Below are 23358 nucleotides of genomic sequence, written 5' to 3' on the forward strand. Positions count from 1 at the left end.
ACTGGTTCTCATTCTAAGTAGTAGCATTCCATTCATGAGATCATATTCATGTCATTATCGTAAATCCAGAAAATGCTTTCCTTGTTATAACTTATGTGAGTGTTCGTCTACATGTTTACATCAATCTTCTCACATATGACTAGATTAGGGTGTGTAGTTAGAAAATCTGAGTGAAAATCGAGTGCATATCTTGTAAGGAATTGAGCAAATTCTCTAAGGCATGTTACTACATTCAAAACATGGTTTTAAATGCTTAATTGTGAACTAGTATATGGTGACTATGATTAAGAATGTACTTAAGTGTGAAGATGACTAAAATCTGTGGGAATGATGATTTTTAACGTGTCATGTGCATTGGAAATCCCTAAGACAGTTGTTGGAAGGTTTAGGTTGTGTTTTACTTGTTTTGTTTCGTTTGGTTTTGTTTTGTTTTTCTTTCTGTTTTGCTCGAGGACTAGCAAAAGATAAGTGTGGGGGTATTTGATAGGAGCATATTCATGCGACTTAAATGGCTTGTTCTCGTGCATTTACGTTATGTTTCTCTAGTTATTTTAGTCCTTTATGCTTCTTTTGTGTGTTTTCAGGTTCTAAGGGCCTAGGGAGCAAGAAAGTGCATTTTGAGGCCATTTGGAGCATTTTTGGGCATGGATTGGATAGCTTATCCATGGAGCCAAAAGGATGGACGAATTTGAAGGCCTTGTATTCACTTTGGACATAAAACAAAGGGCCTAGCCCATTCTCTCTTATTCTCTCCCTTATAGCCATGCAAAGAACCATCCATTCCATCAAAAACAATCCATCAATTCACATGCAAAACCACCATTAACACACATGCACCCAAACAAAGCCAACCTAGCTAACCCTACATGCATTCTTTATTCACTCTTCATCATTGCATTCATTCTCCAAACACTTTCATTAATTAAAACACATTTGCACATCCATTCATTCTTTCCCCAAAGCCGTGCATTCCCAATCCCTTTCCAACATTTCACATGCATTTCCACCTTGGTCATGCTTTCCCATTTCATTAATCATTCACTTTGCATTCATTCAATCAACCCACATGCACTTTAATTATTCAAACATGTAGCCACATAATCATTCACCCTATCCATTCTTTGTCACAAAACAATGTCACATACACTCATCATCACACAACCTAGCTAACCCTACATGCATTATTTATTAACTCTTCATCATGCATCAACATTTTAAATCATCAAAAAAATCAACCCATTGCCGTGCATAATTCCTCAACCATTTCAGCCACATTCTTCCACTTTGCCTTTCATCATTGCACCACAAATCAATCAACACATGCATTCCCTTCACATTCACCCACATGTCCATTTAATCATTCAACCACATTCCCATTAACCACAAAACAAATCACACAACACACCAACACACATGCATCCTGAAATTCTTTGCCGTGCAATCACATGCATTTCCCTTGACATTTTCAGCCATCACACTTCATCATTACACCACCATTCACTCTTTAACCCACACACACTTCACACAAACAACATTCACATGCATTCACATGCATTTCCAACACAAAACACACTCAAAACCGTGGCCACCTTTGCATTTCAGCATTCCCATTTGCATTTTCAGATTTCCAGCTTTCCAACCTAGCCACATTCACATGCATTCACTCATAATCATTCACCAAACTTGCAGCCACATTTCCACCCACCTCCTAGCTGTCATGTTCCCTCCATTACTCCTATAAATAGCCTTGCATTCATTCATTCAAGGATCATCTCTTTCACAACACAACAACAAACACAAAAACAGCAACCTTGTTGCCGTGGGTTCTCTTCATTTCCAGCATCATTCCCTTCTATTTCCACCACTTCCCAACCCTCCAAACCACTCCTCTACCATTTCCATAATCCCCCAAACCTCACCTTAGACCTTGTGCTACAATAACGAGGAAGATAAGAGGGCCTAAACGTTCATACAATTCAAGTTTGAGTTGTTGGAATGTTTAGGTGTTTCTTTGATTTCAAAGTTTAAATTCAATTCTCTTTGTTTTGTACGTATGAGGAATGGAAGAGAAGAGTGCCTAAACGTTCATACAATTCAAGTTTGAGTTGTTGGAATGTTTAGGTGTTTCTTTAATTTCAAAGTTATGAAGAACTAATCCCCCTTTAGCTAGGGGGTAATTCGAAATAAATGTTTATGCTTGCATTTTGATTTGATTACTTCTAATTGCGTTTCATAAGTTGTGAATTCAATTTGTTTAACTATTTGATTGATAACCTATTTATGTATGTTTATTGAGAGTGCGCGCTTAATTTTCATGCATAAATATGACGCTAGAATATAAGTGAATTTCACCTAATCGTTATGAACTTATATTCACAAGTAGTGGAGGTTGCTTATAAACAATCGCGTTAAACGAATTCTTGGCATAAGTTTCATGCGTATTCCATAGTAACGAATGCCTCGTCAACATTTATAGTTTTCATAATGCTTAATGATCTTTGATTGTATCTTTATTGTGCTTTTCACGTAAAGGACTTTTGGAGAATGTGGTGAATTGCGTTGCGCTAACCCATCCAATTCATTAACTTAAGGAGAACTTGACGGTTAATTTAAGCGGACCTAATTAACCCGGGGCGTTGAGTTTCATAATTTATCGAAAGACCAACTGAGAATCAATCTTGTATGCAAGTGTAACATGTATGGAGATGAACCCCTTAGCTAGCATTCATCCATAAATTTCATATTTACATTCTGTCTAGTTTATTAACTTGTTTTGTTATTTCAATTTTCGTAAAAACCTCAATCCCCCTTTTGCTTTAATGTTCATTTTAGTTAGAATTCAATTTAGTTTGTGTTTTTAAAGCATTTTGAGTTTTTGGTTTGTCTTAGTGTTTTAAACTTTAATTTTGCATTCTTTGAGTCTAGTTTAGTGTTTTAAACTTTATTTTACGTTTTTGAGTCAGTTTCCAAGAGATTTGCAAGCCCTCCTAATCCCCGGTCTAGATCGATCCCTCACTTATCCATTCTACTACAATTGTCAAACGAGGGTTTAATTTGTGTGTTTAATTATTTTCGCATCACATTGTATCATCATAACTTAAATTCTCTAAAAAGCACATTAAAGTAGGACTTGTTGACACATGTAATATTTCTTTTTTACTGCGTTACTACTACTAAAGTGTTGGGTAGAAATTACTACAAGTGTTCACAAGTCTCACTTAAGTTTGCTTATGAGCGATTTTCAATAGCAATCCTCATATGCCAACTGGTAGATCATTTTTTTTTTTTTTGACAAGTGATAGTATAATTTATACTAAATTCAACTAAACTATGAGAAGAGGAGAATCATGTATACATATCATGTCGTTATTATATATATTATTGAGGAAATGCTAGAGAGACCATCTTTTAAACCACGGTCTATAAATCATATGATGTTGTTGTTGAAGTTTGCCTTTTAAAATTTTTTTAAATCATGAAGTCTTACTTTGTTACCATATCATGTCGTTTATAAAATGTGGTTTAATAAGATAGTTTCCTCCAGTCTTTTTCATATTATTTTACAGCAAATTACATCCACGCCCTCTATGCATGACACTTGGCTAAGGCTCTAAGATTCAGACCCTCACCCTAATGTTAAAATCTATGATTTTTCTTGTGTTTTGAACCACAAAATAGTAAAGGTGCATGGCATGTAATCACATGTGCTCATGAACAACACGGCGGATATTCATCCATTTCAGTTTTAACTTACCCCTTCGTTGTTTCAAAAGCCGAGTGTTAAATAAAGAAACAGCTTAATTATAATTTGTTTGGTGGAAAGGCATCCTCTAGAGCCTAGAGGCAACTCGTGCTCTGTTTCTCTCTTTCTATCTCTCACTTTACCGTAGTGTGATTCTTTATAAAAGGTCGTAGTACTCCTACTCCTTTGAAGTGAAAAGAGGCCTACAAGGTTTGTCAGCATTCAGTAGGGTGAACTTTGACGACCTGATCATGAGTTTCTGAGTTCTTCTGTGACTGTAAGTCCTGCCTTTTGCATTATGCTTTGAAACGCAGATATTGCAATTATAGTTAGCTAGTCTTTCGGCATACATACATATATAGTGGAAACACACACGTATGTATGTTTGTGTGTGTGTTTCCACCGTATATGTATCGAAGTATACGGACTGTATAAAGGTAAACTCACCCGGCCTTTGTTTCAGTTTCTTCGTTTTTCAATTTCTGATCAAAAGCAATCCTCATCACCCCTTCTCAAAGTGTAAGAACAGGTTTTTTTAAGATATACTTTATTTTTAGAATTTAATCCTTGGCAAAAATGATTTTTAAATTAAAATCTTGAGTAAGATCAAAATCTAATTTCAGTTCCTTGATACATTAATAACCTCATTTATTAATCATATTTTGATTTTTTAATTATTTCTCTTTTTCTTCCTAATTTTTAACGTATTAATTTTATTTCATTATAATTTTCATTTTCATTTCATTTATCGTAATATATTTTGTTGTAAACATTTAGATAAACTAATTTTTGTTATACAATATATTTCGATATACTTTGTCTTCTTCATTTAGGTACATTAAATTCATTGTAATACATTTCGATGCATACATTTAAGTACACATATTTCGGTACATACATTTCGATACAAACATTTAGGTACATTAATTCAATATAATACATTTCAGTGCATACACACACATATAGGTACATTAATTTAATATAATACATTTCGGTATATATATTTCGGTACATACATTTCGGTACTAACATTTAAATACATTAGTTCAACATAATACATTTTAGTACACACATTTCGGTACTAACATTTAGGTGCATTAATTGAGTCTTTCAAGTTTGAAGAATGTTAAATAAAATTAATAAACTAAAAAACTTTTTTTGCCAAACAATAAATTAAAATTTGTATATGAATAAATTTAAATATTTAATGGGGAGACATTAAATAAAATGCACATTAATTATTTTGAATTAAAGACATATCAAGAGATTATAATCAATATGTAATCTAACACCAAGTTTATTTTAAATTTCAATCTTCTTGAAGGATTAAAGTTAAAAAAACACCTTTTATTTTTTAGATATATATCTTCATTTTTTAAACTACCGTTTTCAGGTGAAATTTGACTAAGAAACGTATATAAATATTGAAATTTAAGTAAGAAACGTGTATATTTTTTAGGTATATATCTTCATTTTTTAAATAATAATCTCAACCCTTTTGTTTCTGATCAAATTTTAAGTGTGATTTCTTCATATATGTGACTTAATTTTGCTATGCTCCCTATATTCTACACATTATGTGAACTGTGTTTAAGAAGACATTAGTTTTCGAACCTAGCAGGCGGCTCTTTGATTTATTTATTTTTTCAACTCGTTTTCATAGTTGGGATATCTGAAACAACAAAATCACCCTATCATGAACAACAGAAAACAAAAAACCCTGCCAAAATTACCTTAAATAATCCTCTCATTGGCAACACTAAATTAATAGCTTAATTTCCGAATATGGTCATTGAAACTCACAATTTCTTTAATCCCCATATTCACTACTAAAAAGACCAAAGAGTCCCTACTACGTCGACAAAATTAACACTTCTCACACATTTGATAAAATGAGATGATAATTATATATTTGTTCAAGGATGCGAAAAGTGAAGAATTTGTGTGTATTTCATACTTTACCCAGCCCCCCTATGAGATTAAGAATCTACATAGAGTATAAGAAAATCCATTAAAACTCCATCAAAATAGTATTACGCAGCATAAAATAAAATACACTACCATGATAGAAAATCATGTGGACAAAACTTCATGATAGAAAAAATAAAAATAAAAGCGCAATTTGGGACAACAAGATCAGTTAACTTTGAATGAATAACCATCCCAATCCAAAATTACATCACTCCTAAACTTTGAGTATCATGAAAGAATAACTTCTCAAAATACAAAACTAAGAAAATCAAAATATATCATAATAAATAAATATATATACAAACAGATAAATACAAAACCCAAAGATTTGTTGTAGTTTTTGCCCCACGTTTGAGTCAGTAAAACATAAATATTAGCAGATCAACACCAAAATCCGAATGGCCTACATCAAAATAGTGCAAAAATAAACTAAGATTTGAAGTAAAATTTGGCCTTCTAAAGAATACAATTCAAATAAAATCTATTAGGTTAAAACACTTTGAGTTGCACACTTTGTACTTCTTGCAGGAAGTACTTCAAGTACTCTTTTTAGGACTTACTTGCATATTTATTAAAAACTGACTTAAAAATAGAGTGAAGTGCCAATTTAGTCCTTGAACTATCACCTCAGTGAAAATTGGTTTCCTAAATTATTTTTCGGTAAAATAAGTCCCTAAATTCATTTAAATTTGCTAATTTCATCCCTACTATTATATTCAAAGCTATTTATCCAATTTTTCATCAACACACTTTAGAGTGTAATACCGTTCTTTTCTCGCCTATAAGCTCTTAACGCTTCATATAGGTTGCGAATATAATGTCTAATTTACCCTCGAAAGTTAACTCCATAAATTATTTTTTTATGTAAAATTACCAACCTACCCTTCAATATGTATCACATGCAAGTAACATGACTTAAATTGATGGAAAATTGAATATAGTAGCTTCGAATATAATATTAGGGATGTAATTGGTAGATTTTTTTATAATTCAAGGACTGTTTTTTCTGAAAGAAAAAAAAATAATTTAGAGACCTAATTTTCACTTAGGTGATAATTCAAAGACTAAATTGGCAGTTCACCCTAAAAAACATGTTTACCAAAAATGTTTTGAGTCATTTAAACTACTAGTAGAACAATAAAGTCCAACTAAATAAGCAGGGTTTTGAAATTAAAAAAAAAAAAACATAATTTTACCATCAATTTATTATAAAGAATTTTTATATAAAAAAAATTATTTTAGCAAAATAAAAAATCTAATTTATAATACCTCGTGGCTGTAGATCTTTTGATATTTTGTATGTCATATTAATTTTTTTGGGGCTGCTATTGCATAATTACCATTTTACTCCTTCCACGTGTACAACAGATTTCGCGCGACAGTTCATGACATTGACTCATTCACTTACACTCTTCTCTCTTTCAGTTAAACACTTAAAGAGGAGAACTCCACACCACACACAGATCCTCTCTTCATTTGATTCTTATCGGAATCCGTTTTCTGGAACCTTTCTCATGATTCTGGACTTCCATTCCCACGCAAATAGGTTCTTGCCTTTTCGGCTTTCCCCACAAACTTTATTTCTTTCAAATCGAATCCATTTCGATATTTTTTTTTGCCAAAACATGAACGTGAGTGGTAGATGAACTATTTGGGATTTGGTAACGTTATCTCCTTCTCCAGCCAATGAAATTTCTGGGTTTTTGTTCATTTTTTGTTTGAATTCGATTTTGTTTAATATGGAATTGTGTTTATGTGTGTTTCGAGCAATATTCTAATTAATTTAATCTAAGGCCATATATGACGAGTGGTATTTGGACTTGCGTTTAGAGGGGGAGCACACTGTTTAGGTCATTTCATGTGTTTATTTTTTAAATGTTTTCAGTTAAAATTTCTTGATATGGACGTTTTACTCCAAGGAAAGTGAAATTGAGAAAAATGGGGCAAATCAAAGATTTCGTTGTTTTCCAGTTTTCGTTGAGAAAAAAATTAAAGGAGAAGATTTTTTTTTTTTTTTTTCCCATTCTTGAGTAGTTATGAAGAAATTGCCAAACTAGATTATTTTGTTTTGGTAAAAATCGAACTAGAAATTTTACCAAAACAAAATCTTGCTCCTTTTACAAGTCGAAAAGCATATAACTAACATTTGAGAGGAAGGAAAATTTTAGTACTTCTTCACTTTGCTGCTTTATCAACTCTTACAAAAACACTGTGTTGCAGCTGATTTTCTTCGTGCAGTTGCATTGAATCTGAAAGATGGTCGCCTTCGGGAAGAAGTTGCGAGAATCGCAAATTCAAGAATGGCAAGGGTATGTTCGAGTAAGTTTTTGACCTGAAAAATGTTATCTGCTTAGACTTTTAGTTTGATTATTTCATTTCAGATGCTATTTGGACTACAAGTTAATGAAGAAGAAACTCAACCAGTATACTCAACAAATTGAAGTTGGAACACAAAATCATCCCCATGTTCTTAAAGACTTCTCAAGATTGCTCGATAGCGAGGTAACTCGTATATTCATGTAGGAATTATGTTCTTAAGGACTTCTCAAAATCGCCATTGTTATCTTGATTCGCGATGTTTGCTGAAACTAAAAGTCATGCACATTTGTGATCCTTCCGCTAAAGTTTACTACATGTGAGGCCAATCTGTTGCTGCATCTCGTCGATAATATTAATAGGAAGATATGCTTGGTTTTTTACCCTTCGTCTTATTTTCAAGCATGGAAAATAAAGACATTAGGACATATGCCGATGAACTATTCTCTATTAAATTGATAATCTGTTTGGAAATGGTCCAAATGAAATGTCTAGATTTCCCGAGCTTTCTTTTCCCCCGTTTTCTGGTGTGGATCAACTTCATCTTTTTTAAATTCATTGACGTCGAAGCATAGAATTTTGCTGGTAGAGCTGATCCATTCACACTGATGGATGATTTAGGTGTTAAATCATCGCCAGAAGCATGATTTCTTTTTTCATTTTTGTATTTTTGTCTTTTAAATTCAGATTGAAAAGATTGTCATGTTTATGCTGGAACAACAAGGAGTGCTTGCAAGCAGGTTATCTAGTCTTGGAGAACAATATGAGTCTCTCATACGACAAGATGCTGATAGAGAGAGAATTTCTCAACTGCAAGAAGCATACAGATCAGTTGGACGCGATCTTTTAAGAATCCTATCTTTTGTTGAGATGAATGCTATCGGTCTGCGTAAGATATTGAAGAAGTTTGATAAGCGGTTTGGCTATAAATTTACAGATTACTATGTCAAAACTCGCGCAAATCATCCTTATTCTCAGTTACGACAAGTTTGCAAGCATGTGGTAATGTGCTGAATTTTGTACTCATTTCTTTTACTTTCGTATATAACTGCACCTTATGAATTGTTTCCACGAATCATACTGTCTTTATATTTGAAAACAAGGATCATTAACTAATAGCTAAACGTGCAGGGTATTGGAGCTGTTGTTGGAGCCATATCTCGCAACCTTGCGGATCTTCAAGGATTTCAACAGCAATATGAGAACTACATATCAATATATGATCAACCTGCTTTTTCTCACCCGGTTTACTCTAATATCCATTGAAGTATTCTTTGCAACAACAATTCTTTTTTCTAATCCCTCTCATTGAATTTCAAATTGTTTCTGCCTCTGCAAGTATGTTATGCAATATTGAATTTCAACTGACGTTTAAATATTTGGTCTTATTTCGCAGGATCCTGTCGTTAATTCTCTTAGGGCAGCGGTGAACAGGTTGTCAAATTCAACAAGTTTCCTTCATTATTTGGGAAAACATGCACTTCTCATGGAGGAGGATTTACCAATTCTATCCGGGGATCAGGCTGATGACAGCAAATATCATTTCATGTCACTCATCTTAAACTTGGCAAACACATTTCTGTATATGGTTAATACATATATAATTGTCCCAACAGCTGACAATTACTCCATGACCCTCGGAGCTGCAGCAACTGTCTGTGGTGTTGTGATTGGATCAATGGCGGTTGCCCAGATCTTTTCTTCAGTTTATTTCAGTGCTTGGTCAAATAGATCATACATGAGACCACTCATATTTAGCAGCATCATTCTTCTGGTGGGAAATACTTTATATGCTCTAGCTTATGATCTTAATTCCATATCAGTACTTCTGATTGGTCGATTATTCTGTGGGTAAGTGAATTTTTTATAGTTAAACTGTAAATTTAGTGCACAAGTGATCCGTTCCTATTCATGCTTTGGAATTTAATTCTCTCGTTTACCTTGTTAACACCAATAGTCATGCTGTCAATTTTGCAGGTTAGGTTCTGCAAGAGCAGTTAATAGGCGTTACATCAGTGACTGCGTACCCCCGAAACTGCGAATGCAGGCTTCTGCTGGTTTTGTTAGTGCCGGTGCGCTTGGAATGGCATGTGGTCCTGCTCTTGCTTGTTTGTTCCAAAGAAATTTCAAGATTTATAAGTTGACATTCAATGAAGACACATTACCTGGTTGGGTAATGGCTCTCGCGTGGCTCATCTATCTGTTGTGGTTGTCAATCTCTTTCAAAGAACCTTCTCGTGCTCCAGAAGTGCCACGAGAATCTAATTCTGGTCTGTAAGCAAGATATGCTTCATTCTTAATACTGTTTATGGAACACAATATCTTTATTACTGATATGAAGCTTTTTGGAATAGGGAAATACGTAAATATTTCTGTGGAGAATAGTTCCACACAACCGTTCCTTACAAACTCCAAAGCTAAGGAAAAACTTGAAGATAGAGACACAGATGGTGAGGATGCCGAGGAAGATGCTGTGCAAATTCAGAAACCAGTCAATTCAATTGTGTCAGCATATAGACTACTAACCCCTTCAGTAAAGGTATAGAGTATTTTCTAGTTCTTACTTGTAGTTGAAGTCTTTATTCGTCGAGGAGAGGAGGAACATTCACCTCATGAATTTCGACGACTAGTTGTTGTTGAGTAAGCTAGATTACTCAGATCGATTTTCTAAAACCATGGGAAATAAAAATCATTCATTAAGAAAACTCATCATAACAAAATGGCATCACTGAAGTCATATATTTGCATTTCGTAGGTTCACCAAACTAAGAAGTTTTGTATCTTTTCGAAGCAAATCTGTTTAGGTTCATGGAAATCCGAAGAATGTAGCAATACGATGTTCTAACCGTACATTCTTAGATCCTCTCTCTCAGCATATGTTACTCTGGTTTTCTTAGATCGCCTTGTTCATTTCCCTTTTTCAGCTCTCAAGCTTGCTTTAGTAAAGTAGCATGAACATATATTACTGATTTAGATCTTTCATCTCTTTTGAACTTGTTCCAACATTTGGCACGACGTCTTACTTGAATCTTGTGAACGCTCAACAGGTTCAACTATATATCTATTTCATGCTCAAATACGCAATGGAGATTGTGCTTGCTGAATCCAGTGTCATCACTGGATATTATTTTGTTTGGTCAACTAGTAGTGTGGCAACCTTTCTTGCATGTCTTGGGTTAACAGTGCTTCCGGTGAACGTTGTTATTGGAAGTTACATCAGCAACATGTTTGAAGAAAGGTAAACCTTCAAAATTGAGAAGTCACTGTATGTATTATCTGTTATATGTTACTCATCAGCTTATGCATATTTTTTCTCTCTGATTGCAGGCAAGTTTTACTGGTATCGGAGATTTTGGTATGCATAGGTATACTACTAAGCTTCCACGTATTGATCCCTTACTCCGTGCCTCAATATGTCGGCTCAGCGCTTTTAACATTCGTGGCAGCTGAAGTCCTCGAAGGTAATTCACTCTCTAGATTTGGAACGATAATTGCTTCTCTATTTGCATTTGGTAAGAATTTTTTGAAGTGCTTGCCCTGAAAAATCATCTTTTTAGTTTCTGTTCACATACACATGAAATTTTGCTTTGCTTAATCAAATGAAAAGATTGACAGTTGATGTACTAATCCAGGTGTGAACTTATCACTCCTATCTCGTGTCATGTCATCGAGGCTTGCTCGGGGGACTTACAATGGCGGACTGCTTTCAACCGAAGCAGGAACCCTAGCTCGGGTAATCGCAGATGGAACAATAACCATATCGGGGGCTTTGGGCGAAAGCAAGCTGTTGAACACCACCTTAGTTCCTGCACTCTTCATCTGTGTCACTTCCATTGTTGCCACCTGCTTCACCTACAACTCTCTCTACTAATTTCCATCCCTCTTCTCTTTGTACAATGGAACTCTCTACACTTTCTCAGTATTAAACCAATGCCAACAATGCTTTTTTATTGGTGGTGTTTACATGAAAAGTGAGGACTTGAATCTCTTGCAATATGTTTTTCAAGTTCTCAAAATGTTGTAGCAGCTTAATATAATAACACAACAGACTTTATTACATGCCCAAATTATTAGTGTTTCATTTGATATTTGTCAATTAAGGGTTTTTTTTCTCCTTAGAAAATGATTTATATGGCACAAACATATTATGGTGAGGAGTTTGTGTCTTTAGTGGTTTACTGGAGTTTTAAGTCCAAATCTCCTTTCATCAACTTCATTTTAAATAGTAAAAGAAAACATATCCCGATTAATGTTAAGGGCAATCACTTGCGCATGTACGTGTGGATGTTTCACATGCATTAATAATTCACAACTGATTGTATACATTCTGGATCGCTACGAGAGAGTGAAGAAAGTGGAATAGAATGTGGGTTGATAATTTGGGAGGATTATATAACCGAGTATGGAAAATTGTGTAAATCTATTGTATTAAAAGCATTTTCCCAAAAACTGAAAACAACATTCAAGGAAAGTATTGAATTGAGATTTTGAGGGATTTTAATTCTTTTAATGAATCTAGGGGTATTCATTCAGAATTTTAAGGGACTCTTTGAAATTCTGTGTATTCAATCAAGATTTTAAGAAACTATTTTAAGATTTTAGAAATCTGGGTGTATTCAATTAAGAAACTATTTTATAACATTCCAGGTGTATTCAATTAGAATTTAATTTTAAAGAATTTGAAAAAGTTAAGGAATTAGAGGGAATTTGAGAGATTTCGTAGTGCATTTTTAGCATTCACAAATCTCACATCTCCTTATGAGATTTCGAGAGAATTTAATCAAAATTTTACATGAAATCTCTATAAATCAATCAAACTCCTTAAAAATCTTTTATAAATCTATTGAAATCTTTCAAATTCCCAATTGAATACACCCCCCTAAAACAAACCGAAGGAAAATGATGAATTGTTCGGTCGTTACCTACCGAATGTTGGGAAACTTATTCGTTCGGATTTTTCGAAGACCGGGGGCTCAAAAACCCAACCCGAAATATCCACGGCAGCGTACGTTCTCGGGGTGGATCACTCACTGTCTCCTTCCCACTGTTGCTTTCTCTCTCTAGATTTCTGGGTTCCAATTGCTTACTCTTGAGAGAGAGAGAGAGAGAGAGAGAGAGTGAGTGAACAGTGCTCTGTGAGTAAATGGCGACAGCGTCTGATTTACCAGAGGGGACTATACAGAACGTACTGGAACAAGAGAGCCTCAAGTGGGTCTTTGTTGGCGGCAAAGGTGGCGTGGGCAAAACGACATGTAGCTCGATCCTCTCGATCCTTCTCTCCAGAGTCAGATCCTCCGTTTTGATCATCTCCACCGACCCTGCTCACAATCTCAGCGATGCTTTTCAGCAGAAGTTCACCAAGACTCCCACTTTGGTTAACGGGTTCACCAATCTCTATGCCATGGTACGCTTTTCGATTCACAATCTTGCCTCCTTCAATTATTTTTACTGGGTAATTCTTGCTTTAGGTGAATTGTGGGTTTTGGGAATTTTTTGGTGGGTGGAATTTTGGGTTTTTGATGAATTTGGGAAATACCCGGTTTTTTTTGGGGCAAAAGAAATTCCCAGTTGTTGGCTTCTTGGAATTTGGTGCTGTTTGATAAAATTGGGGATTCCCAGTTCATAGATTTTGAGTTTAGCTTCAATTATATGAACAAATTGTTGAGAATTTGATTTATTTTTTGAAATTAGAGGCAATTAATTCTTCATTGCTTGGCTTAGTACTTGTTGCTGAATTTCGACCTCCCTATGCATGCATTTGTGTGTGCGCGCGCTTTGCATTTTATGCAGTCTCATTGTTTGGTTTTGATCCTACATAGGAAGTGGATCCTACCGTTGAGCACGAAGACATGGGTGGAAACGATGGAATGGATAATCTGTTTTCTGATCTAGCAAATGCCATTCCTGGAATTGATGAGGCCATGAGCTTTGCAGAGATGCTAAAGTGAGATTCTTGTTCCCTTATGTTTGTTTCTTTGCAAATCAATACTTGCTCTTTACTATCTTGGTAGAGCTCCTCTCATGTGTTACTTATTTTAATTTAGTGTTTTACCAATCAATCTGCTAATTCATTTGTGGAAATTATGTCCATGCAGATTGGTCCAAACAATGGATTATTCGGTTATAGTATTTGATACTGCACCAACTGGCCATACGCTTCGGCTGTTGCAGTTTCCATCAACCTTGGAGAAAGGTCTGGCTAAAGTGATGTCTTTGAAAAATAAATTTGGCGGCCTAATGACTCAGGTATATACCGTTGAACCCTTTTGTCAGTCATATCTTCCCTTGCATTCAAAATTATATGGTTAAGACACACGTGGAGTCTTAACTTTTTCGCAAATTTCTTTTGTCTGAGTTTTGTAAGCTTGTAATTGGTCAGTTACAACTGTTTCTACGTTTATGGTATTAAGTGTTCAAAATTGATCAAGGCAGATGACAAGCCTCTTTGGTGTTGGTGACGAATTTGGAGAGGATGCAATTTTGGGAAAGCTGGAGGGCATGAAAGATGTGATTGAACAAGTCAATCGACAATTTAAAGACCCAGTAAGTCTGCTCATTCATTTTCTTTTTTCTGTTGTCTGTATCATTGATTTTGGATGGGATGACTATTGTACGGTAACAGATATGTTTCAGATTTTTAACACATTAGATTAGTGTAAAGCTAAAAAAGGTAAAATAAATAAAAAAATTTCCTTGGTTGGGTTTTGGATCCAAAAGAAGAGAAAATACTTTTTCCACTTATTTAGATAGAAGCTGAAACCTTTTGTTTCATTCGATATCATGAGTAGTGATGCTTTCATGAGTCAGTTTTGAAAGGAGGAATTTTAAGTTCTTTTCAAAATCTGAAGTTGCTTTTCCAAACTTCATCACTCTTCTGCCTCCAAATTAAATTTCCAAATATATAGGCATTGTGGAGGCATTCATATCTCACTTTTGCAGGACTTGACGACCTTTGTCTGCGTTTGCATTCCAGAATTCCTCTCTCTCTATGAAACAGAGAGACTAGTGCAGGAACTCACCAAATTTGAAATAGATACACACAATATCATCATTAACCAAGTACTTTATGATGAAGAAGGTATGCCTACAGTGTCCGTGTACATTAATTTCTTTTACATGCTCTTAGCTTAAGTTTAATTATCTATTGGGTAATTTTGTTTTTGTAGGCACAGAATCTAAACTACTCAAAGCAAGAATGCGAATGCAACAAAAGTACCTTGATCAGTTCTACATGTTGTATGATGACTTTAACATCACCAAGCTGCCATTGCTGCCAGAAGAGGTAAGACCATAGAGTGCCATAATTTATGAAACTTTGACTTCTTGCACTGGAAAGAAAAGGGGGTTGGTGATCTGTAAACTTTTGCAGCGAGCTTCCCCATACTTTCTATTTGAGTCATTGTTATTTTGTGAATGTCTCAAAACGCATCGAGACTTTTATCTCCATTTTTTACAAAAATCTCAACCTAGTAGGAAAGAGGGCTATAGATGATGGAATTTAACCATTATTTACCCACCCGCCATTCCTTTTCTTCTCTGGGATATTCTGTACTTAATCTTTTTGTTTAGTTATATTTTATTCAAATATTCTTATATATTTACGTAAAATATTCAACCAGCTGAGAAAAAGTAAGGAATGTGATTTCACACCGAATATCCCAGTGCTTTGATCCTTCTGGGGTTGGTTGATCAATTTACTGAAAGAATTATGAAGATAATGAAACTATTTTAGCTCTGAATCTCTTTTTCTTTCCATTCCACAATGTATAGTACTATAGGATGTAGCTATTCTTGATGGTTTCTGTGAGACCACCATATGATGATAACTATCCATTAGATATCTGAGGCCTCTTTATTCTTCGATTTGGTTCCAAAAACGTAACCTATTATTTCAATGGGAGAACATCTTGAAGGAACATTGCAAATGAGTCTAATGTTTTCATGAGGTGTATGTTGTAACTAAATTCACCTCTTTTCATGGCTTCCTACTTTAGGGCTTATTAACTTTAGAATTTGTACCAAACCGATTCGTAATACTATTATTGGCTGCTTATTGATCATCAACCTTTTGATTACTTTGGATTTTGCAGGTTACAGGAGTTGATGCTCTAAAAGCGTTTTCGTGTCATTTTCTGACACCATACCAACCTTCCACCAGCAAAGGCACATTGGAAGAGTTAGAGAAAAGGGTGGTCACTCTAAGGCAGCAGTTGAAAGACACCGAAACAGAACTAGAAAGACTGAGGAAAGGAAAACAGAAGGTCTAATAACGCCAGGTTCACCACTTTGTAATTTAGCATCAGATGGCATCATCTTCTTCCCAGTTTAGGCTACCAGTGGAAGGTGTATCCTGTTTACCACTGATTGATGTTTCCGGGTTGATTGGTTTATTGCTGAGTTATTTTCTGTCCTCTTAGAATCAAGATCATAAGAAGTGCCATGTCTTGCACATTAATGTAATTTATTTCATTCAAGATGTTCCGACATCGAACAATTTATAGGCGAAACTCTTGTTCTTTTATGTGCCCTGACTGAGCTTTATGTCAAAATCAGTATGTTGCAATTTTGTTCCGGAAAGAAAGTGAATGGATTATAAGCTCTGTATACATTGGATTGTGTGGGAATATGAATTGGCATTTTACAGCAATTTATCTTTCCTTGCGTACCAAATGATTTTTATACATTTGAACAGCTGCATTTGAATGAAAATAACATAAGGCTGTGATATTTTGTTGTACGATTAAGTTGAACAATATTCAGAAAATGTGCATTGATCCATGAGATAAGTTCAGTAAAATAGAGAAACTTTAACTACAACGCGGAATGATGTTTTGGGTGGGTTGACAAGTAAATTCTTCCGAAAAAACAACATTCCTACGTCCTCTATTTTACTTACTACTTGTTGAGTGTAATTTTTATCGTAAAAGTTCTCTCTTTGCCATGGCAGTCCACCCTTCTAGGAGCTGAGAAGACACACAAAGGCATTTCAGCCTTCCCTGGCAACCATCCAGGTGCCAAGAATCGAACACAGAACGTGCCGTGTGGAATATGAGCTTGAAATTCATCTCCAACCACTGAGCCACTCCATGGTGATTCTACGTCCTCTATTTTAGACTGCTTGTATGATTCTAAGTCCTTTGCCACCTAAGCGACAACATCGTTTTGGCAGCATGGCGAGATGGTGGAGACACTGGAAAGACGAGCAAAGTTTGGGTTGTAGGAGGTAGCACTTAGCCACTGCATCTAGCTGAATGGTTCTGATTAAAAAAAGACACCAACAAGACAAAAGAGATAGAAGGGAAGAGAATGCGAGTCCAAATACAAATCATAACATATAATCTTCACCAACCATTTGACGAAAATCCAACGCCTAAAAACAAATTTTAAGAGAGAATGATCTCGTATAATTCCTGAAAAGTTAGTACAAGTATATTTCTTCAACAGATGGTAAACTATCACCGGTTAGAACTGTACGGCACATTTCTAAGTGGTAATGGATTCAACAGATTCAACACTGCCACGATCCACCAACATTCCACATCAGGATCGATGACCAACAAATTTCTTGGGAGTTTCCTACCATTTCAACAATCCAGAGTTTGTGTAAAGTTTTGCAACGTGTATATTTCCCTCCTCCTGGTTATGGTTTTCTAGCATCTGACCAGTGGACCAACATTTGTGTCTACTTGCAGCCGACGAATTTGCTACTGACACAATTGCAACTGAATGAGAAACAGAGAATAATCAGCAAAGAAAAAGAAAGCACAGACCTGAGATGAGAAATATTGGTTTAATCATGAAATACTAATGAAAGAAAGAATTTGCTGACAATGTTGTGCGCTTTGTATCTCAGTGCACAGACAATATCAGTTAATCATGTGTTCTAGCTTTTCGGGTGGGATGTTGATCCTCGTTAACGTATCTCTTTTCTAACCCTTCACATATATCAGGATTTATTACACTGCTAAAATCTGTAGATCCTCACATAACTGGAACTAACATCATCAATATGCCTATTACCTTCAAGACTACGACTCACAACAGATTATTACTGCCTATAGCAAATAAAGATGAGGAATTTGTAAGCAAACGATAAGTACAACCTTGTAATCCAAACGTAAACATAAATCAAGTTGGAAGTGACGACATCTGAATTTCGTCCCCTAGCATCCCATTTGATGAATCTGCAGTTTGAAAAGAATCTTTTCTACCACGTTCCAAAGAAGTTGCCTCATATATCCCTACAAATGTTATTCAAACTTTAGAGACAATTTATGCAAAACTAATTAATAAAAACAAAACAGAAACATAAAAAAAAAGTGGAAATGCGGATATGCAAATAAGTGAATGAATAAATTACTCAATAAACGTAGATGGCGCTTTACTGCAGTGGCGGAAAGCAATCATGCATATGCATCATGGTGCGTGTTCAGTCCCCACAGATTCCCCTCCCCCTTAACAATTAACATCTAACCCACTAACACTATTGCTCTACTAAAAAAAATATTACTCAATAAACAAATGGCACCCATAAGAAGCGCTCATCTGTACCAGAAAATACTTCATTTCAATAAATTGCATGGAAGACAAGATACGATAATAGAGATGAGGATGATGTTGATCACAATCTTAATGACAATGCCGACGCTTGCAGTGATAAATACTATACACATACCAAAGCCCAAAATTAAGCAGCAAATTAGAAAGCCTGGAAGAGAAAAGTCCATTTTGTACACAATCTCCATAATGATAATGCATCCTCCAGCTACCATTAAATGCCTTGGAGAAGAGAAAACCATGTGCAACCTATAATACATTAGGAGCATTAGTGGTCAAACTAAGTATGTGAAATGATCATGTAGACAAGTAATAACTGATGATCAAGCATTTCTACATAGATTAACCAAAACTGCATCGAAAGTTCTGAAATATACCTCTCTTCTGCGATACTATCAACATAGAATATCAAGATTACTCCAAAAAGAATGGTGCTCAAAAAAGCCCAAGTAGAGAATGGGACCTTATCGCTGGTACTTGAAGGTGATCCCTAAGTGCCCCAACAAAAACAACACGAAAAATCAGAAAGAACAACAGGGAGAGGGCTAATAAAGAACAAAACAGACATAGCAAGCCCATAAAATTGAACTAGAGTCCAACTGAAAATGTAAATCTAATCAAATTTGACCTAGAACCGCTTATCATATCATACAACTTACTATGATCATGTCCCACATGGCCACAGGGAACAGGAAACATGTTGCAGAGGCAACAGTTATTGCATTAAGTCGCCTTTTAAGTTGATTCTGAAAGCACAGAATGATGCAACCAGCAGCAGTAATTTGTTAATAGTTTTAATTAATAGAAAATTAGACAGATATATATTCCTTGGAATGGGTTAGAGCAAAAGAATAATAAGATAACTGAAGATAGACAAATATCAGCAATTCAGCACCTTGAGTGAAACACGCCGTGCGATCACCCTCCTCAATGCTGATAAGATGCCAGCAAAGATTGGAAGGGCCATCTCTTTTATACCTAACAATGGCTCCGTCTGAACCTCATCATCAAGGCTATCTTTAAATGGTAATTTCAGGTTAAGTCACAATAACACTACCAAAACGCAATCATTATGTTGAAAATAGACAAACCAAAAAGACAGAAGAGGAAAGACGACATGGAGGATATGGGAAGGAACAATAATAAAACACAACAATCCTATACAGTAGGGAAAGGACGGATTTAATAAAAGAGGATATAGAATGGAGAATATGTTTCCATGGCCCACCCTTGAGATAAGAAGTAGAAAGATGCCACCATTGCAATAAGCCCACCTACCTGGTAAAAGATGAAGAAACATCCATGTGAGTAAAGAAGAATCTCATAGCTCCAATTTTTCAATCAAATTATTTTTTATATCAAGTCACCAGAACTGTAGGTCTTGTACTATTATTCCTTGATATATCTTCACTAAAACTTGAATACGTAAAAGTCCACACACCAACCAGCCTAATCAGTAAAGTCCTAACCTATTTTATGTAATTAGAGAAAAGATAACATAATGAAGCGAGAAAATGGCCAAGGACATTAGTGAAGGCCTTCATTAAGAGAGAAACATGCCAAACACAAAATGTTAGCTTATGCGCTCGAAGACAATGGTAGATTATTTACATGAAGACACATTCTAAGCAAAGGACAAAGCATCTAACCGAGCTACCTTTTTCCAAACGTGACCCCTGCGCCCATATAATACTCCAGACAGTACTCCAAGGACAGCACCAGAATACTCTGCTAATATAGCTCTAACATAATATGCAAAGATGAAACAAATCAGTTGTAATTAACAAAATCAATTCTATTTGTTCAAATTATGTTCAATGCTCCATATTTTTATTGCTACTGGCTCATTGTTGCTCAAATGCATACTCACATAATTTGAAAAAATTGGGAAAAAAATGTAATTAGAATATTCATAAAATTGAAACTTATACACACAAGCACTTGTAGCGGTATCTGAAATCTTATAAGCCAAGCCTACCTCAGAGGTCCACATGATTTGAGGCCTTTTCCCCACAAAATAAAGTATAAAGCTGTTATGCCACCATTTATTACAGAAGGCACCACCTGAAAACAATACGGAGCACTCAAGAAGTATGCAATAGCAATCATTTGAATAAACTTTACAGATGCCTTTTCAGTTGTTTCTAATAAAAGCCAAAGTATCATGGAACCTGCGTATTTGAGAGCGGCCTGCCCTTCCAAGGCTTTTGCATAATTAGAAATAGGATGGATGCTGGGATCAGGCAGGTGAACAGAAAAAGTACAACCGAAGCTCCCGTTTCAGACAAGTAGCGGTACAGGGAGTAAATTGACCATATTCTCAAGAAGTTTCCAATAATATGGATTATTTGAAAGGGTGTTTGCCTACATTAAGATAAGATCAGTGGCATAATTAGTTGTAGTAAAGAGAACAACGAAGTAAAAACACATGAAATGCTGATCTCACCCAAAAGAAAAAAAAAATGTTGGGCTTACACGTTGGCGTATTAGATACAATATGATAAACCTTGGAACTTCCATAAGTTCTTCTACTATAGGTTTCTTATTGGGCCGAAGGGGGTGAAATAGAAATCTATTCCACCGGAGCTAAAAGAAACAACAAAATCCAGACTGTATACAGACTATACAGCAACTAACGTCTACCTTCAACATTGAACATTAGCTCCTGAGGACTGCTTCTGTACTACACCAGATACTACAGAGCTCCTCATTAGTTAGTACATATTGAAAACTTATAAGCCCTTAATCTCAACTAACCACAGATTGAACCTCCTTAAAAATGGAAATCTCATCACACTACCTTCTGATTCACCTATTAATCCCCTCTTCTGTAACAGTGACAAGAAAAAACCTAATACTTTGTGGTAAAGGATATTGACCATTGCACACCAAGCTGGAGATATCAAGGACTTACGGTGGGGGAAGATCCGTTTACTGTAAACTTGCGGCAACTATAATTACGATCATTGTCTCAGCGACAACTAAAGTTTAAATTCCCATGTAAGTAAAGAGGAAAAACAAAAGTAATCAACACCAATTTTGCAAAGCATTACGCTTAATGATCCAACGGCCCCTCGTACACGCCAAAGCATCCCAAACCTTCTTAAAACTATGCAGAACAGTCTTCCAAAGTAGGTAGCTGATTGCCACCCAACAATATCTACAACAACCAACCCCAACTTCACAATTTCACAAAGCTAATTTTTTTTTTTTACCTTCTATTTCCTCCTTTTGCATTTATATCTATACAAACTTATTCAGCTACTCATGATTCTCAAACCCTTGAGCACAAAGAAAACTCAGACCCAATTTTCCCAGAAACCAAACAAAACGAAAAGCATTGCCAGTTTTATGATTTTCGTAACCAGATAGATTAACAACACAAGATTCACACACTTTCTCGCAAACCAAACAAACGCCCTAGGGTTTTACAATTCAAATCCTCAAAAATCAAAGAAAAAAATTACAGAGAAATGAGATTGGATTGATTGGGTTACCTGAAATGGGGAGAAGATCCTCCTCGATCTTCAGGAACTGGCCTCGGAGACATCATTTTCGAACCCAAATGCTGAATCGCAAAGTTAATCACAGAATTCGATTAATTCAACATTGAATCGCGGATTATGTTCTCCTCTGCAGCTTCGTAAGTGGAGAAGAAGAAAGCAAAGCTGGAGCAAAAACCTCCTCAAGCTTCGTCTCTGCCAAGTTCAATTTCTTCACTTGAGCTTCAGCAAGAAGGGGTCGTCGGGCCCTTGCTATGTTGGGAGCCCATGAATGAAGGACGTGAGGCCCGTTTCGTATAGCTGTGGCTTTTGGTCACTTATCCTGGCCGTATTGATTTTGGGTTCATCCCTAAGCACTAAATTTATTTTTCTTTTAGGCCTCGTTTGGCAGCTCGGACTATACTGATTATTTCTGTCAGATAGGATAAATAGCCACCAGATGGTATTAATTAAATTAGTCGGCGTTTGGTGTAGTATTAGATTAATGATCGTATTATTTATACTGTGTTTTGTACTAAACAAGATAAGAAAAGGAAAGAAAAAAAATTGACAAATCTTTGTTTGTTTGTAGGGGTCGGAGATGCAGCGATGGAGAAGAGGGAGGGAGATCCGTTAGCCAGAAGAAGATGCAGGGAGAGAAGAGTCTTGTTCTGGGTGGTTGGATGGAACCTGGTGATGGTGGTGGTTTATGGTGGCTGGCAAATGAATTGGGTTTTGGGATTTGTGGGAATGAGGGGGAAGAACAGAGGGAGGGAAAACAAAGAAGAAGATGTTCATTTCAGTCGACGCTAATGGTGGTCACTGCTAGCCAATCGCCATGAGCAACGCCAGGATCATGGCCACTCACCCTCTCTTCTTCTTTGCACCTCACTGTCACAGACCTCTCTCCATTTATGTGGTGGACTCTAAACCAAATAGAACTTCCCCATCCTTAAAGTTACGATGCTCGATGGCCAAAGAGTCAAACATATCTCCATCAGGGGTTAATAGAGAGGGCACACAGTCGGTTTCTATTGACTGCATGGTGATGGGCGGTGGAAGAGTGGGAGGCAACATCATTACCGTCAAGAAGTGCAGCTATCCTGGAGCAGAGAGAGCGGCTGCATCTGGAAGGAAGGAGAGAGCGCCCGACTAAATTGTACCATGGTTTTGGAGAGGATAAGCAAGCGGGTCTATACCGTATAAAATAGGTAGGCCCAAATTATTTAATCTAGTTACTATTTAATACAAACGGACACCAAACACCGTACTCCGCATTATTAGTATTAT

At 35.8% G+C, this 23358-nt stretch overlaps 3 protein-coding genes across 4 annotated transcripts; 2 read left to right on the forward strand and 1 right to left on the reverse strand.

Annotated features, from left to right (window-relative positions):
• The first annotated feature begins 7755 nt into the window (after positions 1 to 7755).
• LOC137747530 (SPX domain-containing membrane protein At4g22990-like) lies at positions 7756 to 12108 on the forward strand. The gene is made up of 10 exons (XM_068487660.1): positions 7756 to 8022; positions 8095 to 8215; positions 8717 to 9031; positions 9161 to 9274; positions 9426 to 9880; positions 10007 to 10299; positions 10384 to 10568; positions 11077 to 11267; positions 11357 to 11490; positions 11662 to 12108. The coding sequence occupies exons 1-10, from the start codon at positions 7970 to 7972 to the stop codon at positions 11898 to 11900; spliced, it is 2100 nt and encodes a 699-aa protein (XP_068343761.1). The 5' UTR covers positions 7756 to 7969; the 3' UTR covers positions 11901 to 12108.
• Positions 12109 to 12985: 877 nt separating this feature from the next.
• Positions 12986 to 16637, forward strand: LOC137747480 (ATPase GET3A-like). Its single transcript, XM_068487594.1, has 7 exons — positions 12986 to 13433; positions 13849 to 13973; positions 14125 to 14275; positions 14462 to 14572; positions 14969 to 15107; positions 15196 to 15311; positions 16120 to 16637. Exons 1-7 carry the CDS (start codon positions 13173 to 13175, stop codon positions 16294 to 16296), a joined length of 1080 nt encoding a protein of 359 aa, XP_068343695.1. The 5' UTR covers positions 12986 to 13172; the 3' UTR covers positions 16297 to 16637.
• A 732-nt stretch (positions 16638 to 17369) lies between these two features.
• On the reverse strand, positions 17370 to 22328 carry LOC137747481 (uncharacterized). Of its 2 annotated transcripts, none has more exons than XM_068487596.1 (11): positions 22084 to 22328; positions 20758 to 20950; positions 20565 to 20650; positions 20244 to 20328; positions 19786 to 19864; positions 19482 to 19612; positions 19246 to 19332; positions 18964 to 19076; positions 18705 to 18835; positions 18133 to 18270; positions 17370 to 17733 (listed from the first exon to the last, which is right to left on the reverse strand). In XM_068487596.1, the coding sequence occupies exons 1-10, from the start codon at positions 22137 to 22139 to the stop codon at positions 18158 to 18160; spliced, it is 1074 nt and encodes a 357-aa protein (XP_068343697.1). In that variant the 5' UTR covers positions 22140 to 22328; the 3' UTR covers positions 17370 to 17733; positions 18133 to 18157. The 2 variants fall into 2 exon arrangements, with proteins under 2 accessions (XP_068343697.1, XP_068343696.1); XM_068487595.1 differs by having other exon boundaries at positions 17370 to 17751.
• Positions 22329 to 23358: the final 1030 nt, after the last annotated feature.

The sequence above is a fragment of the Pyrus communis genome, chromosome 10, assembly GCF_963583255.1.
Source record: "Pyrus communis chromosome 10, drPyrComm1.1, whole genome shotgun sequence".
NCBI classification, from domain to species: Eukaryota; Viridiplantae; Streptophyta; class Magnoliopsida; order Rosales; family Rosaceae; genus Pyrus; species Pyrus communis.